Source organism: Salmo salar, chromosome ssa15 (assembly GCF_905237065.1).
Source record: "Salmo salar chromosome ssa15, Ssal_v3.1, whole genome shotgun sequence".
In the NCBI taxonomy this organism is placed as follows: domain Eukaryota; kingdom Metazoa; phylum Chordata; class Actinopteri; order Salmoniformes; family Salmonidae; genus Salmo; species Salmo salar.
The window spans coordinates 65,035,069-65,053,519 of record NC_059456.1 but is presented as its reverse complement, the minus strand read 5'-3'; the positions used below and the strand labels follow the sequence as shown (position 1 = coordinate 65,053,519).

General features: G+C 45.1%; 1 protein-coding gene across 1 annotated transcript in view; it reads left to right on the top strand.

Annotated features, from left to right (window-relative positions):
• Positions 1-18,451, top strand: part of LOC106571924 (cadherin-4) — a 397,705-nt gene that overhangs the window by 361,238 nt on the left and 18,016 nt on the right. Inside the window, exons 10-12 of the mRNA XM_014145495.2 lie at positions 2,504-2,689; positions 7,631-7,884; positions 17,334-17,476. Of these exons, the coding sequence (XP_014000970.2) occupies positions 2,504-2,689; positions 7,631-7,884; positions 17,334-17,476 (583 nt within the window). The remainder of the gene's footprint in view (positions 1-2,503; positions 2,690-7,630; positions 7,885-17,333; positions 17,477-18,451) is intronic.

The window sequence follows — 18,451 nt, the reverse complement described above, 5'->3', positions numbered from 1 at the left end:
AGTGGAGGTCTTGGATTCGCAATGAGCAGAGCACTTTTTACAAGCTCCCTCTATAAATCATCCAGTTCACCAGTGGGCTACATAAAAGCCATTTTGTCGACAATGAAGGCCATTAAGCAAATATTTAGTGTTTGCAGCAAACCCAATAAATCTATCAAAGCGTCCCAGAAATAGAAAGTTTGGAGAATTTCTCTTTAATGTTACAGATTAATATTTCATCAGGCCTATCAGAGGCTGACCTATTTTTCAAGGCGGCAAGGCAGGCAGGCAGTGGGTGGGGTGTTTATGTGTTTCAAAGTGGATGTGTTCATCTGTTTGTGTGATTATCTTTGTGTGTGTGTTTTGGTTTGTACTTTTGCCTGTGAGTTTAAGAAACAAGTAGATGTGTGTGCGTGCATGCGCGCGTGTGTGTGTGTGTGTGTGTGTGTGTGTGTGTGTGTGTGTGTGTGTGTGTGCGTGCATGCGCGTGTGTGTGTGTGTACCCCGTGCTCAGTAGTGAGGAATAATCCTAGCCAGTAGGAAACACCAGCTTGGCCTGGATCCTTTTCTCCTCTCTCATCCTGACATCACCTAGGCTCCATGATGAAGCTCTCTGTCACCCCCATCTGCCCCTCTCCCACCGCCCCTCCCCTTCCCTCCTGTCCCTTGGCTCCCCCCTCTCCCCTTTCCCCCTACCACCCCTCTCTCCTCTCATCTGCCTCCCCCTACCTCCTGCTCTGCCTCCCCGTCTACCTCCTCCTCCTCCACACTGCCTAGAATGTGACAGCAGGATGAAGACAGTCCTTGTACACTATTACTTTGACTGTGTGATTATTCCTCTGTTCTTTCTGTTGTTCACTGTGGGCCTGGAACCCCTTATAATGACACCACTCTAATGACACCACTCTAATGACACCACTCTAATGACACCACTCTAATGACACCACTCTAATGACACCACTCTAATGACACCACTCTAATGACACCACTCTAATGACACCACTCTAATGACACAGACGTCAGTTCAACGTCTATTTTTATTTACATTTGGTTGAGTTCTCAACTAACATGAATTCAACTTGAAACCCCCCCCAAAAAAATCACAGTGATATTGGACTTATGAAATTCCCTTACGTTGATGACTTTCCGCATTGATTCAACAAATTATTTGGTTGAAATTACGTGGTGACCCTTGTTCTGTAGATTCTATAGCAGCCTTTGAGTTTGTGAGTGTGGTTATTTATGGTCCCTATATGTCCCTATTACAGAAAAACTTTCCTCAAATCAGCATGGAGAATACCCTGGCCTAGCCGACAACAACATCAAAACAGACTTAGTGAAGAGTGTATACACACACACACACACACACACACACACACACACACACACACACACACACACACACACACACACACACACACACACACACACACACACACACACACACACACACACACACACACACACACACACACACACACACACACAGAGATACACATTCACACGCTGCCTCTTTGTCCAATCCCAGCAGACGAACAGGACCACCCCGGAAGCCTCTTTTTCCTGAAGAATGTCATTGGTTCTCTAGGCGACCATCTTGCTAGAGCCTCCTAATCTCACTGTGTTTGTGTGCTGGGTCACAGAGTGTCTCAGCGTGTCTCGGTGGGGGGGCCTAATGTTATTGTGTATAGTCTATGCAGACAGAGAAGGTCTCCTGGGCCTGTAGGGCAGGGATCATCGGCTAGATTCAGCCACGGGACGTTTTTTTCTTGAGCGGATGGTTGGGGCCAGAACATAATTACAAATCATTTATAGACTGCAAATTGACTGCAAGAAGCCCAAACAGATATAACATATGACTAAAACATAATATTTTCAAACCTTATTTACATTTGTATACTATCACATACAGTATATCTCTCTATATCTACGGTATATCTCTCTACTTTCCCAAAATGTAAATCACTTGGAGCTGATTTGCTGGTGTTTTTACAGTCTTTTATATCCAACAATTAAAATAATAAAATCACCCGCGGGCCAAAATCGTCCCGCGGGCCGCCAGTTGGGGAACCCTGCTTGACAGACTGTTAAGCTGTGATCAGTTCCCAACCATAACAGACAGACTGACTCCTCTGCTGTATGGCCTTATCAGGACAAAACACATGTGTTTCTGCAGGACATCTAAAACCCACTCAGAGACACACAAACACATGCCCACTGCTGCTTAAGCCCTCCCAAAAGCAGGCCTTTTCTCTCTCTCCGTTCCTCGCTCCCTCTCTCCCTCCATCAGTTTCTCAGAAGAACAGAAAGATGGGGGGGAGGCAATAAGAAAATTCTTCAAAATGTGGAGGCAGAGGATAGTACGGGTGTTTCGCTTGTTTAATGCACCTAACGCACCGGAGTAGTGTTTGTGGAGTGACGAGATAATTAAGCCATTTGACTGCCTACTTACACAAAGGAGGAGGAAGTGAAGACTTCTGTCAACTCCTCTTATCGCTCTCTCCCTCTTTCTTACCCCTCCCAGTTTTCAGGGGAGGTCCCAGAGAACCGGGTCAATGTTGTGGTCGCCAACCTGACCGTGATTGACCGGGACCAGCCACACTCGCCCAACTGGAATGCTGTGTACAGGATCATCAGCGGAGACCCAATAGGTCACTTCACCATCATCACCGACCAACACACCAACGACGGCATGGTTACCGTAGTGAAGGTAAGGCCCTGTGAGCAATCAAAACAATGGTCCATGCTCTCAGACAATAAAATGCCGTGAAGAGTTGTGTCTATAGCAGATTGGTTCACAGCTGTTCCACGGAGATTTACATGTAGGAAAGTTACAGAAAAAAGCACCCAATTTTGTTTGACCTTTGCTCTGAAAAAACGTTGATATAGAATGGGCAGGTAGTGCTAAAAGAGTGAAGAATTCCAAGTCAATCAGCAACTATGAAATCTAGTGAACATCTGGTGAAAACTGATATTCTCCAGGTTTCACCTAGACCTACTTATCATATCCATTTTAAAAACACACTTCTTCACCAAGCCTACAGAAAGGTCAAGGTTGAGTGAGGACTGTTGTTGTCAGGTCTATATCGTATGATACTTTATTTTATTAACCATCCGACATGTCCTTGTGAGGTTGATGTAGCACATACAGTGTTATCCCATTAATCTGTGTGTTGCGTGTCAGATCTATAAGTCAGTGTGTGTCCGCCCCAGGCTGTACACTAGCTATAGGCTGGGGAGGGGCAGCTGGAAACACAACACAATGGGAGCTTTGACTTTGAAACCCCCTAGCTAAGTCTAAATGAGGGATAGGGTAGGTCCTTCACAAGCACATGGGCGCGCATGTATGCACCAACTCTCACACACGCACGCACGCACACACACACACACACACTGTGAACACACACACACACTGTGAACACACACACGCACACACACACACAAACACACACTGTGAACACACACACACACACACACACACACATAATGGCTACTAAGACCATTGCAACAAATTAGATATTGATTTCTCAATTACAATTGCTGTGGTGTTACAATGTTCTAACTACTGAGGTGGATGGATACAACAACACCGTGTCTTGTAATCCTATCTGTTTAGTGTTTTAGGAACAGGTTTGTGTGTGAGTGTGAGTTTTTGTGTGTGTGCGTGCCTTGTAATCCTATCTGTTTAGCGTTTTAGGAACAGGTTTGTGTGTGAGTGTGAGTTTTTGTGTGTGTGCGTGCCTGTACAGGTATACTGTATGCAGCGTGTATATTTGACTAGTTTATTGATGAGCTGCCCCTGCAGAGCCAGTTGTATTCCTCTTTCTGCTCCTTTGTCTGTCTGTGTGACTCTACAATAACATTTTGAGGAATGGCATTAACACCTCTCTATTTCTCTCAGTACCTCAAGCACTGGCATTTTGCTTTCCTTCGTTATCGCTAGATGACTGGATATTACACTGAACAAACATATTAACGGAATAAGTGTTGGTCCCATGTTTTATGAGCTGAAATTAAAGATCCCAGAAATGTTCCATATGCACAAAAAGCTTATTTCTCTCAGTTAGTGTACAAATTTGTTTACATCCCTGTTAGTGAGCATTTCTCCTTTGCCAGATAATCCATCCACCTGACAGATGTGGCATATTAAGAAGCTGATTAAACAGCAGGATCATTACACAGGTGCATCTTGTGCTGGGGACAATAAAAGGCTACTCTAAAATGTGCAGTTTTGTCACACAATGCCACAGATGACTCAAGTTTTGAGGGTGTGTGTAATTGGCATGCTGACTGGAAGAATGTCCACCAGAGCTGTTGCCAGAGAATTGAATGTTAATACATCTTCCATAAGCTGCCTCCAACGTCGTTTTAGAGAATTTGGCAGTATGTCCAACCGGCCTCACAACCGCAGACCATGTGTAACTATGCCAGCCCACGACCTTCACGCCCAGCTTCTTCTCCTGCAGGATCGTTTGAGGCCAGCCACCCGGACAGCTGATGAAACTGTAGGTATGGACAACCAAAGAATTTCTGCACAAACTGTCAGAAACCGTCTCAGGGAAGATCATCTGAGTACTCGTAGTCCTCACCAGGGTTTTGACCTGACTGCAATTTGGCGTCGTAACCGACTTCAGTGGGAAAATTCTCACCTTCGATGGCCACTGGCACGCTGGAGAAGTCTGCTCTTCACAGATGAATCGTGGTTTCAACTGTACCGGGCAGATCTGGTGTGTTGGTGAGCGTTTTACTGATGTCAACGTTGTGAACAGAGTGCCCCGTGGTGGCGGTGGGGTTATGGTATGGGCCGGCAAAAGCTACAGTCAATGAACACAATTGCATTTTATCGATGGCAATTTGAATGCACAGAGATACCCTGACGAGATCCTGAGCCCCATTGTCGTGCCTTTCATCCATCGCCATCACCTCATGTTTCAGCATGATAATGCACAGCCCCACGTCGCAAGGATCTGTACACAATTCCTGAAAATATCTCAGTTCTTCCATGGCCTGCATACTCACCAGAAGTCACCCATTGAGCATGTTTGGGATGCTCTGGATCGAGATGTAATATCACAGCCATTGAAGAGGAGTGGGACAACATTCCACAGGCCACAATCAACAGCCTGATCAACTCTATGCGAAGAAGATGTGTCGTGCTGCATGAGGCAAATGGTGGTCACACCAGATACTGACTGATTTTCTGTTCCACGCCCCAACCTTTTTTTAAGGTATCTGTGACCAACAGATGCATATTTGTATTCCCAGTCATGTGAAATCCATAGATTAGGGCCTAATGAATTGATTTTCTTATATGAACTGTAACTCAGTAAAATTGTTGAAATTGTTGCATGTTGCGTTTTATATTTTTGTTCAGTGTAGAATACTTTTCCTCACCACTCGCTCCCTGATGTAGAATTGAGCAGGCAGGCAGGCGGGCAGCCGTAAGCTGCCGTAGCAACCCCAGGGAGGATATCAGGAAATCATAAATTAAGAGCCAGGAGCAGCGCGAGGAATAGACAGTCTCAACAAGTAAACAGGAAGGCTTTGAGTCTCTCTGGGGAGCGGAGCCGGAATGGCTACCAACTCTAATCGGTTTCACATCAGACAACCTGGAACGCATAGGTAGCAGGGAAACAGGGAAACATCACAGAGCCGCATTTGAATTCTTGTGGTATGTGTTTACTGAGGAGGCCTCTCTGGCTGCTAGTGGAGGCACATCAGCAGAACACACTGACATCTCTCACATGTTTACTGAGACAGCCCACCTGGGACCATCGCTGCTCTGTAAACAAGGACTGAGGTTTTAACCTGCACATGTCACACGTGTAGAGAACTCTCTGGGGAACCAATAAGAACACCAATAAGGAATCCTGGATTAAAACAGAGGCACCACAGAATCACATACAGACAAACATACACACACATGCGCCCGTATGCACACACACAAACACTATTTTGCCTTTAATAAGTCATTAGGATATGTAAATTCAAGAAGCTTGTGATGAACACAGGAAATTATAGGGGTGACTACACACCAGAGAGAAGAAAGGAGAGGAGCGGGAAGGAGGAAGTAAGGAGTAGATGGGAGAGTTGCCAATGAGGAGAGGAGGCAGGGTAGATTATATTAGGAGGAGGGAGGGAAGTGAGGAGAAGGGGGAGCAGGGGAATGGAAGTGCTAGGAGGAGAGGGGATGAAGAGCAGATTCAGGAAGGAGAAGAGGAACGAGAGGGATTGAGTAAAAGGTGGAGGGGGAGATGTAGTGAGTGATGGATCACAGGAAGGAGGTGGAGGCTAGGTTATTGACCTTCAACCCCCTCGTTCTGCTCTCCTCCCTAGGATGTGTGTGTGTTAGTGAGCCTGCAGATATGCCGGACCTCCCTGTGCACTGAACACCACTGGCTATGGATCAAAGACCTCAGAGTACACCACTGGTTCACTCCACACAGACACACACAAAAGGGCAGGGCACGTACACATAGACAGAAGGGCAGGGCACGTCAACACCAGCCATCTCTTCTTATTACTAGTGCACATACACACATACCCCACCATGGCATCTGTCAGATCCAATCCCCTCATCACCCTGGCTGCTTGATTATGAATGCTTTTTATATCTCTGCCCGTCGTGTCCGTTCGCTTCTAACACTAAGGCGATGCAACACACAGATGTGCTCCAAATCATTACTGTCACAATCAAACCCAGCAGACACCAGCCCCTAGGCGCTAATCATCAACCGTACAGCTAACTGTAATCAGACCGAGCATCACGCAACACCCAACATATTTGTTTGTGTATTTCTGGTTATTTGAACCTGGGTTTGTGTTGTCTTCATTAAGCCAGCCCAGAGCTGTCGCTCTGTTTTAGGGTCACAGGGCAGATCGCCCTTGTAGGTGGCTGGAGCTAGCCGACACACACACACACACACACACACACACACACACACACACACACACACACACACACACACACACACACACACACACACACACACACACACAGTGAGGAGCTTACCCAGCATGAACTGAACAGGGAGCGTCAGCCACTACAGCAGCCAGTCCATGAATAGTTTAAGGCCTGCCTAACTCACTCAGTGTTAGCAGGGTAAGTACAGGTAGGGGTATAGAGGTCCCTCTAAGTTTAACGGTAACGTTGTTCAAATTCATCCCAGCTATCGCGGAGCGAACACTGCTCAGCACCAGGACTCAGCTCTCTCTCTCTCTCTCTCTCTGTGCGTGTTTAACATCTGTAGGTGCAGGATAGAGGGACTGAGGAACTGGAGGAGAATGTTTAAGTGTTCTGGGGATGGGTGGGGGTTACATAGCACCGCGGGTTTGATCCCTCTCTTGTTATTTCTCTCCCGTATATATTTTGTCTCGCCATAGTGCGGGGTTTGTTTCTTTCTTTCCTGCTTTCTTTCTCCTGGTTTATTCGACCCTTCCTAGTATTCTCTTATTATCCATCTCTCTCGCTCTCTTCTCTCTCGCTACCTCATCATTGATATGTCTTCTTTTTGTATTTGTCTTCCTTTTTCTCTACAGCTTTGCCCCTTTCTCTTTTTCTCTATTTCTCATGTGTGATTGCTATTACCGTTTGGTGGACTGTGAGATGTCTAATTGTAACCTAATTATCTCCACCTCTCCTCCTCTCCAGCCGGTGGACTTTGAGCAGAACAGGGCCTTCATGTTGACGGTGGTGGTCAACAACCAGGCCCCGCTGGCAAGTGGGATCCAGTCGTCCCTCCAGTCCACATCTGGGGTCACCATCTCCGTGGTAGACATCAACGAACCGCCCTACTTCCCTACTAACCCCAAGTCCATCCGCTTTGAGGAGGGCGTCCCCGCTGGCACCTCTCTCACCACATTCTCAGCCAGCGACCCTGACCGTTTCATGCAGCAGAGCATCAGGTACTGGACACACACATTTACACACACACGTTTACTAACATACAGACACACACATATTTACACACACACACACACACACACATTCACGCATGCACGCACACACTCACACTCTCTCCCAACCCTGACTGCTTCCTGAGCAGAGCATTAGGTACAGTGGGGAACTATGCAAACAAACTGTCTCTTCTCTCTCTCTCTCTCTCTCTCTCTCTCTCTCTCTCTCTCTCTCTCTCTCGCTCTCGCTCTCTCTTTCTCTCTCTCTCTCTCTCTCTCTCTCGCTCTTAAGATTTCTATGTAAACTCACTCAGTAAAGAGCTGTCCTACCCCCTGTATAAACTAGCAGTAGTGGCATAGTGGCCAGGTGCCATCTCAGGGCTTATTCAGGCTGTAGAGTTGAAACAAAAAAAATATGTTTTATATAATATGTACATAAGCTTTTTCTATTTATATTAGCAATGGTATGTCACATGCCAAGAGAGAGTTCAGGGGCTTGGCGACGTGACGTGACATGACGTTCTACCTCAATAGCTCACGTTTACTGTAAATATCACAGTAGCCAGTAAGCATGCAAACTATTCAACTAGCTAACATTATGCAAGCAACTTTTCATCGACCATATTACACTCTTGATTAATGCAATAAAACCATATTACAATCTTTAATAATGCAACAAATCACAAGCATGTGCAGATATTTAAAGGTTTCTTTTCTCGTCCATACACTCATTAATTTAGCTGCAAGACAATTACACAGGAAAAGTGGCACAACTGCTAGCTAGCTAGCTAACGTCAACTAACAACATTTGTTTCATCAAGTAGCTAAATTAGCATAGCAAGAATGAACGTTTACCCCTCTCAGACGAATATAAAAGTACAGTAATGTTATCCTACATTGTCAGTCATCACAGAGCTCGGTAGCTAACAAGCTTACCAAATGTCTCCATCCTCCTCACAGGCTACTAATAGCTACTAACAGCCAATGTTAGCTGAACCATAGCTAGATTGCTTTTTGGCCTACATAGCGTATTGACGTTACCTTAGAACAGGTTTCCCCAAATGGCTGCCCGCGCTGGTTTTATTTGGTCCCCCAAGATATTTGGGAGGGGGGGGACATAATACTAAAAACACCACAAAATGTTTTTTTCATTTTGGAAATCTGTTCCCAAGTTTTACCACGCATAATAGAGAGACACGTGATCATATGCAAATGTAACAAGGTTTGAGAATTTCTTATGTTTTAGTCAAATATTATACTGAACAAAATATAAACGCAACATGCAAAAATTTCTAAGATTTTACTGAGTTCATATAAGGAAATCAGTCAATTGAAATAAATTGATCTGTTGGTCACAGATACCTTAAAAAAAGGTAAGGATCAGAAAACCAATCAGTATCTGGTGTGACCACCATTTGCCTCATGCAGCGCAACACATCTCCTCCGCATAGAGTTGATCATGCTGTTGATTGTGGGCTTTTGAATGTTGTCCCACTCCTCTTCAATGGCTGTGCGAAGTTGCTGGATATGGCGGAAACTGGAACACGTTGTCATACACGTCGGTCCAGAGCATCCCAAACATGCTCAATTGGTAACATGTCTGGTGAGTATGCAGGCCATGGAAGAACTGGGAAATGTTCAGCGTCCATGAATTGTGTATGAGGTGATGGCGGCGGATGAATGCCACAACAATGGGCCTCAGGATCTAATCAATGGTATTTCTGTGCATTTAAAATGCAATTGTGTTTGTTGTCCATAGCTTATGCCTATGCATACAATAACCCCATCGCCCCCTTGGGGCACTCTGTTCACAACGTTGACATCAGCAAACCGCTCGTCCACACGACTCCATACACGTGGTCTGCGGTTGTGAGGCGTTTTATGGGAGATAAATTAACATTAAATTCTCTGGCAACAGCTCTGGTGGACATTCCTGCAGTATGCATGCCAATTGCGCGCTCCCTCAAAACTTTTTTAGAGTGGCCTTTTATTGTCCCCAGCACAAGGTGCACCTGTGTCATGCTCTTTAATCAGTTTCTCGATATGCCACACCTGTCAGGTGGCTGGATTATCTTGGCAAAGGAGAAATGCTCACTAACATGTATGTGAACACATTTGTGCATACAATTTGAGAGAAATAGGCTTTTTGTGCGTATGGAACATTTCAGCTCATGAAACATGGGACTAACACACATATTGCGTTTATATTTTTGTTCAGTGTATATCTGTTTGAGTTTCTTGCGGTCAATTTACAGTCTACAAATTATTTCTAATTATGTTCTGGCCCCCGACCATCCGCTCAACAAAAATCGGCAAGCAACTGAATCTAGTCAATGATCCCTGCCTTAGAGCAAACCATGCTTCATTTCATCAATATCATGCAAATCAGTACATGAAAAAACACATTGCGACTGAAAAAGCTGTTAGTTCACTGAGTTTCTGCTTGCGTTTTCTGCTTGCTTTTGCATTGAAATAAATTCTGGTGTTCCGAGATTCCCTTCAATTTCAGAATAACCGGCTTTTACTGCAATTTAGGTAAAAACTCAATAAAACAAGTCTCTAATATAAGGACAATGCCTATACATTTCATCTCTTTCAAAACCATTATGATTTTTACTGTAGGAGCATTTGGCTCAATGATACACTTCTGTTGAAAGGCTCTCCTGCAACTCTGTAGGAAGGCTCTCCTGCAACCTCCGGCGGTAGTGGTCGAGATGTGACCAGTTCGCAAGTTTACATTGCAGTATTTTCTCTAAATCTGTAGGCAATCTCTCGTAGTGAGAATAGGGCCATATGCGCATGGATACAAAAAGAGAGAGCGACAGAGAGAGAGGAACAGAGAGAGAGGGAGGATGAAAGTGAAATGGGGGCCGTGGTTCTTGGCAGTGTCCATCTCTCAGCAGTCCAGTCTGCCAGTGCTCGGCGCCAGCACAGGGCACTGCGTTAGGAGGGCACGAGGGTTAATGGGGAGCACTGCCCCCTGGGTAACCAGAGCCATGTGTATTCTGAAGGTATAGATAGGACACACACACACACACATACAGCATCTGGCCCCTGTTCGAAGGCCTGACACAGCAGTCTGTACACCTGCAGTGTTCCCAGGGCTCTCACACTGTTGGCTGTGAATCTAAACCAACCTTTAAAGGTTGCCTGTGGAGCACAGCAGTGTCTTCACTTCCTCAATGTCAGCTGATTTATGACATGATTATGTTGATTATGATGTAGGAGGGAGGGGCTACTTTTTTCTTTCACACATACTTGCAAGCACGCACATACAGTCACTCACTCACTCAAACATGTGTGCAGTGGTGGAAAAAGTACCCAATTGTCATACTTGATTAAAAGTAAAGATACCTTAATAGAAAATGACTAAAAGTAAAAGTCACCCAGTAAAATACGACTTCAGTAAAAGTCTAAAAGTATTTGGTTTTAAATATACTTAAAGTGGCAATCGGCAGTAGAAACAATAACAAAGTGACATCCCTTACCCCTGTTTCGGTAAAAAGCTGGAGAAATTGAACCACTCTCAAATTCATAAACAGAGCTATGGACTAATCATCCATGATATCAAAATGATAGTTTTAACCATATTGTGAGGCTATATAGTGTTTGTTTGCATTTTCTTTGTTGGCGTAAAACAAGTTTATATTTGGGGATCCGATGGTGTACAACAGTAACACTAAGCTCATGAGGCATTTATAAGTTATATTCTTCAAGAATCAATAGGTACATATCATTAATTTATACGTCCAAAAATTGATGTAGCAACTACTGATTGCCCCTTTAAGTATGAAAAGTAAATAATTTCAAATTCCTTATATTAAGGAAACCAGACGGCACCATTTTTTAAAATGTTTTTTTTTTTCATTTACGGATAGCGAGGGGCACACTCCAATACTCAGACATTTCAGGGAAAATGTATGGAGTAAATTATATGTAGTGAAGTAAGAGTACAAGTTCCCCAAAAAATGACTTAAGCAGTACTTTAAAGTATTTTTACTTAAGAACTTTATACAACTGCCAGTGTGTATGTATGGTGTTTGTTTGTATGTTTTCTCCCTGGCTGGGTCAGTCTGGTGACTAAGTGGATGTCTGTGTCTATGAGAGGGCCAGGCCATCAACCCCCCCCCCCCCAAAAAAAAAACCCACATTCATCATCATGTACCCTTTTCCTCTCTCTCTCTGGGACAAAGATCTAAACAAATTTGCCAGTTAATTTCACTGCAAATTAGTGTAAATTATAATTATAATTTAGGAAGACGCCAAAGTCACCAGCTGGGCTCTCTGTCTTGCTGCAGCTCTCTGTCTTTCTCTTCAATCTCTCTTTGCTTTCTCTCTCTCTCTCTCCCCCTCCCCCCTTTCCCTCTTTCTCTACCAGTTTTAGTCCGCAGTACATCTTGGAGATAAGTTTGGGTAGCTGAGGCACACCATGTTCTGTCATGGCCTGCTTCACACATTCACACTCTCTCTTTTTCTTTCTCTTCCTTTCTCTTCCTCTTTTCCTCTCTCTCCACCCCTCTCTCTCTCTCTCCATCTCTCTTTCTCATTCTCACACACACACACACACACACACACACACACACACACACACACACACACACACACACACACACACACACACACACACACACACACACACACACACACACACACACACACACACACACACACACACACACAAGCCCTGGCACCTTAACAATCTAGTGGGACAGTTTGCCCACATCAGCCTCCAATGCGGTTTCGTCTGGGATGTCCCATGTGGCTCAGTTGGTAGAGCATGGTGCTTGCAATGCCAGGGTTGTGGGTTTGATTCCCACAGGGGACCAGTATCAAATCAAATCAAATTGATTTATATAGCCCTTCTTACATCAGCTGATATCTCAAAGTCCTGTACAGACACCCAGCCTAAAACCCCAAACAGCAAGCAATGCAGGTGTAGAAGCACGGTGGCTAGGAAAAACTCCCTAGAAAGGCCAAAACCTAGGAAGAAACCTAGAGAGGAACCAGGCTATGAGGGGTGGCCAGTCCTCTTCTGGCTGTGCCGGGTGGAGATTATAACAGCACATGGCCTAGATGTTCAAATGTTCATAAATGACCAGCATGGTCAAATAATAATAATCATAGTAGTTGTCGAGGGTGCAACAAGTCAGTAACACAAGAGTAAGTGTCAGTTGACTTTTTCATAGCCGATCTTTGAGAGTATCTCTACCGCTCCTGCTGTCTCTAGAGAGTTGAAAACAGCAGGTCTGGGACAGGTAGCACGTCCGGTGAATAGGTCAGGGTTCCAGCAGGTCTGGGACAGGTAGCACGTCCGGTGAACAGGTCAGGGTTCCATAGCTGCAGGCAGAACAGTTGTAACTGGAGCAGCAGCACGGCCAGGTGAACTGGGGACAGCAAGGAGTCATCAAGCCAGGTAGTCCTGAGGCATGGTCCTAGGGCTCAGGTCCTCCGAGAGAGAGAAAGAAAGAAAGAGAAAGAGAGAATTAGAGAGAGCATATTTAAATTCACACAGGACACCGGAAAAGACAAGAGAAATACTCCAGATGTGACAGACTGACCCTAGCCCCCCGACACATAAACTACTGCAGCATAAATACTGGAGGCTGAGACAGGAGGGGTCAGGATGAAAATATATGCACTCTGAATAAGAGCGTCTGCTAAATGACAAGAATCTTAATCTGTATTGAATTCCTATAGAGTGAGAGGCATAAAAGGCATCAGGCTGGGATCATGCAGGGAAACTAATCACTTGGATTCTTATTCCTCAAAGGAAATGTAATCATACATAATGAATGTGTGCTAAGTCACGCCAATCAACCAAACCATGTATTATCCTGTTTGTAGTCAGCCGTTACACTCCGTCCTCACAATCAGACACACGGGAACAGAAACCATGCAAAGTTTTGATGGGGGTTTTATCTGTAGTTTTTTGTTTTGTCTCAGTTAAAACTTTTGATCGGAAACCCCTCTTCTTAGTAGCCAGTGAGAAGAGTTTGTGTCTATTGACTAGCTAGCAATTTGTCACGACTGATTTTTGGTGACTGGTTTTAGACACAACTCCCTTTGTATGTGTGACTACTGCCAGGTTCAAAGATCAGAGATCTCTCTATGTGACTGAGGGAGACCAGGAAAAAATGTAATGTGAGTGTAGGAAAGAGGAAAGGTGCTGCTAAATAAAGAGAAAGAGAAAGGAAAGGGTAATGAACAAGAGAGTGAGAGAAGGAAAAGCAGGGGCCGGGGAGGTTTGGAGAGTTGAGAGAGGGAAGAGGGGAAGTCAGGACCAGAACTTGACAGTTTTTCTTCAGACTAATGGCAGGCAGTGAGTTCTAGGGGTGGTTGAGGGGAGGACAGAGGCCAGGGTATGGGGGAATGGAGGGAGAAAGAGGGGGAGGCATGGAGGGAGGAATCAGGCATTACCTGTCAGAGCCAGACGAGCAAGGCGAGGTGTGGGATTGGAGATGCACGCATAAATGATTACCCAGACCACCCTGCATGGGCTGGAGGAAGGATAGGAGGACATGCATTTTTGATTATCAAGGACAGGCTTTGAAAAAATACATTTTCTTCCGCTACCACTACTATCGCTAACCCCAACAGACTTCATACTTGATCGTATTCACTCCTCACACCCACTTACCAGTACCACAAAGCTGTATATGCATAGAGAGACTGATCAAGGTAGTATGCAGACAATGGAATTATGCAGCTTGAATATTAAGACTTAATATTACTTCTACCTCTCCTTGGTGTCTTTCAAAGCACCAGAGCTAACAATGGCTGTCAGTTCCAGACAGTATAGAATCAATAAGAACCAAAGAAATGAAATTAGAAAACTGCCCACCAACCTTTTTCGCTAGGTTTTGATATCAGCAACGAAATCATAGAATTGACTCTGGCCAACCAAGCCAGATTATTGTTACTTGAAAAGTGCTTTTCCCAGTCGTGTACTGTTAGGTCAGTTGGAGAAGGCAGCAGTAGTCTGTGTTTTCCTGGGGATGGTTGTTTCACACACTGACTCACTCATCAGCTGCTGTGTTTGGGTCTTGTTGAATGTGTATGTTTATTTCGTGTGTGTGCAAATCACGTGGGATCGTAAAAAGTTGGCGGTGGGTGACTCCGATCCGTTGGGTATATTTAGCTCTGCGGAAGTTTTGTAACGTATCAATGTCTGTCACTGCGGTAAGCCCAGTTATCCCAACAGAAACAGGAAGTGACACTTCATTAGCTGACTGCTATGGCGACTGCCAATCACCCAGGCAGTGTGATTGGCTCACAGTGTGGCATGACAATAATGCGGTCACTATGGGTACGACGAAGCAAAAGCCAGCACAGCTTTCCCTTAGATCTGACACATCGTCCTCCTTTAGAGCTGACAGTCACATGAAATCCCAGCTGAAAATCTGACATTCAAACTAGAAATTAATTAAGAGGAAGTGATGTTTAACACGAGCCGCCGAGATTGCGATCTGCACTCAGGACCCACTGAGGTGCCCTTAATGTGCCCGATTGTTTAAAGAAAATGTCTAATTACACACCCGATCGTCTCTTCAATGCGGGGGGAAATTGGCTTGCGTTGGAGTGCTATTAGGCACTTAATAAACTTGATCTAAGTTTTATTTTAACTGTGTTAGGCACTGTTTGGGGGATTTAATTAATGAGTAATGTTCGAGCGTCTGGCTCTGGGGAGCAGACCTTTTGTGTAATGTCTTTTATCATCACAGACCTCTAACTTTTAATGTTACCAGATAAGGGAGGGAGAGAGAGGGATGACAGAGGACAGGACCATAATGGAGGTGAGGGGCGAAAGGGTCTCTTTCCCCCTCGCTACCTCTTTATTTCTCTATTTCCTGCTCACCCACTCCAGCCTCAGCTTCTTCCTCTCCTTCTCAGGTGTGACTGCCCTCCACTGGAGACCCAGAGTACAACCTGGACCTGCCTCCACAGACATACAGAGACCTAGGGAGAGAAGAAACCGTAGATAAAAAGAGCAAGACTGATGGATACATGCATACACAGACTGTAACAAGGTTATTTCATGTTCATGAATGTAGCATTTTACCTAATGAAACCCATAGCGGGTGGTAACTGTAACAAAAGGCCTACAAGTTTAAGAGATTACGTTACCCCCAGGGAACCCATTGCGGGTGGTAACAACAGAAACACGGTAGCTTTAATCACGTCAGGTGAATGTCACAAAACAAGGTTGATATATTCACGTCAGGGGAATTTGGCGAAAAGTGTCAGCCTAATTGCACTTGCAACACACCTCCTTGTTATTGCATTTTTGTTTTTGAGCGTTGCACTTGCATAGTAGAGAGAGAGCGAGAGAGAGAGAGACTGTTCTATAAAGCCAAACATCTTACATCAGATTCCATGGGCAGTAAGCTTCAGCAGCTTCCGAATAAAGTTAGCTACTGTCTTTCTCCTCTCCCTCCCTCTCGCTCTGTCTTTTATCCCTGCCCCCCTCTGTGCAGGCCACGCTCCCTCCCCAGTAGTTATTTCACAGGCTGCCAGTTCCAGTCTGCGGGTAGCTGCTCGCCGCGCTGACCACTCGGCAGTGTGGAAATGTCATCCCTCTCATCCCATTCCCAAGGCCGTGTAGAGCCTGGGATACAGCCCACTAGCCTGCTGGGAAAATCCCCACATCTTCTCAACAGGGGAGAGATTACTCCCTCCATCCCTCTCTCTTTCCATCGCTCCATCCCTACAGTTAGACCTTCTCTCCAGCCCACTTACCGTAGTGCAGGCCTACGGGAACATGGTATACATGGTTAGAGAGCCTGAGGGAGAGGGTATGAGTATTAGACATGGAGGCCTGTTTGCAGGTGTGAATGTGTTCTCTACATCAGTGCATATGAAACACTGAGAGAGAGAGAGAGAGAGAGAGAGAGAGAGAGAGAGAGAGAGAGAGAGAGAGAGAGAGAGAGAGAGAGAGAGAGAGAGAGAGAGAGAGAGAGAGAGAGAGAGAGAGAGAGAGAGAGAGAGAGAGAGAGAGAGAGAGAGAGAGAGAGACCCAGAAAGATATCCACACAGGGATTTCTGGGTAAATCGTGGAGATGATACCCTTATTCTTCTCCCTCCTATCTTGGAATAATACCTTCAGCTGCTCCCCTATCCTCACAACCCCCCCCCCCTTACTCTCATACACATTTCCATAGTTACAGTGTTTACAATAACAGAATTAGCTCCAACGCCTGGTACAGGGATGTGGAAAATTGACTGTAAGCTACAGGCTGTGGATGAGAAATTGATGAAGTATTAAACTGGGTGTGTGTAACTGGCATACAACTGAACAGCACTTTTGAAGGTGATGTCCATTCCATTGATTTAGTCTACATATGTTAACCGCTGTCTAAACCTGCTACCTTCCTCCTCTTCACAGATAAAGAGTGAGTCTACACCATTCTTTGAACCTGTTAGTCTAACCTCCTTCTCTCCTCCTCCTCCTGTCTGTCCAGGTATTCTAAGCTGGCTGACCCAGCTGACTGGCTGTCCATCAACAACACCAACGGTCAGATCATCACCACGGCAACCCTGGACAGAGAGTCCATCTACGTCAAAAACAACATTTATGAAGCCACCTTCCTTGCAGTTGACAATGGTGAGACCCTGTGTGTGTGTGTGTGTGTGTGTGTGTGTGTGTGTGTGTGTGTGTGTGTGTGTGTGTGTGTGTGTGTGTGTGTGTGTGTGTGTGTGTGTGTGTGTGTGTGGCAGAAAAAGAGATAGACTGAGAGAAAGAAGAGAGGAGGTGAGGAGGATAGAGGTTTGGCCCAGTGGGGTTGAGCAGATACTAACCTAAAGCTGAATTAGAGCTGAGACTCCTGGTTACAGAGAGCTAGCCATGCTGTATTGACCTGTTCTCCTTTCTTCCCTCACTTCACCTCTCCTCCTCTCTTTCTTTCTCTTTTGCCCATCCACTGCAATGAGTGTGGCACATCCAGTTTGCTCTGCCACCCAGTTCAAGCTTGAGCTTAGCCGAGCACAAACTCAATCACAGCAAACAAACAACTCTTATTTTTTCTCATGCGGAAGCAAACAGAATGCTTTTCCCCTCCCAAAGTGCCTTATCAGTGACGTGCAGTGCATTGGTGTGTTTACCTAAAGTTTGGATGGCTTTGAAGAATGATTGACACTGCCTGTGCGTGTGTGTGTGCGTGTGTGAGTGAGCGTGTTCCCAGTGATTGACAACGTCAGAGACCGTGATGTGTAACTTCCTGTGTTGTTTTCTACAGCGGGGGTAGGAAGTGTCCCAGCTAGCACATCACGTTCTGAGAACCATATGTTTCTTAGAGCTTGGTGAGAGCTTGGTTGTCCTATGTTTATTTTTGCATACAACCTTCCTACAACATTCTCGGAATAGTGAAGGGCACTCAGCTAGCACATAGCGTTCTGAGAACCATATGTTTCTTAGGTTGGGAATTTCAGTACTTCAGCATAACATTTTCTACAGGTTTCCTTGTGGTTTTATTTAAAGTAATGTTCTCAGAAAGTTCAAAGAATGTTAAGAAACAATGTTCTTTTATGGGAATTTCAGTACTTCAGCTTAACATTTTCTACAGGTTTCCTCATGGTTCTA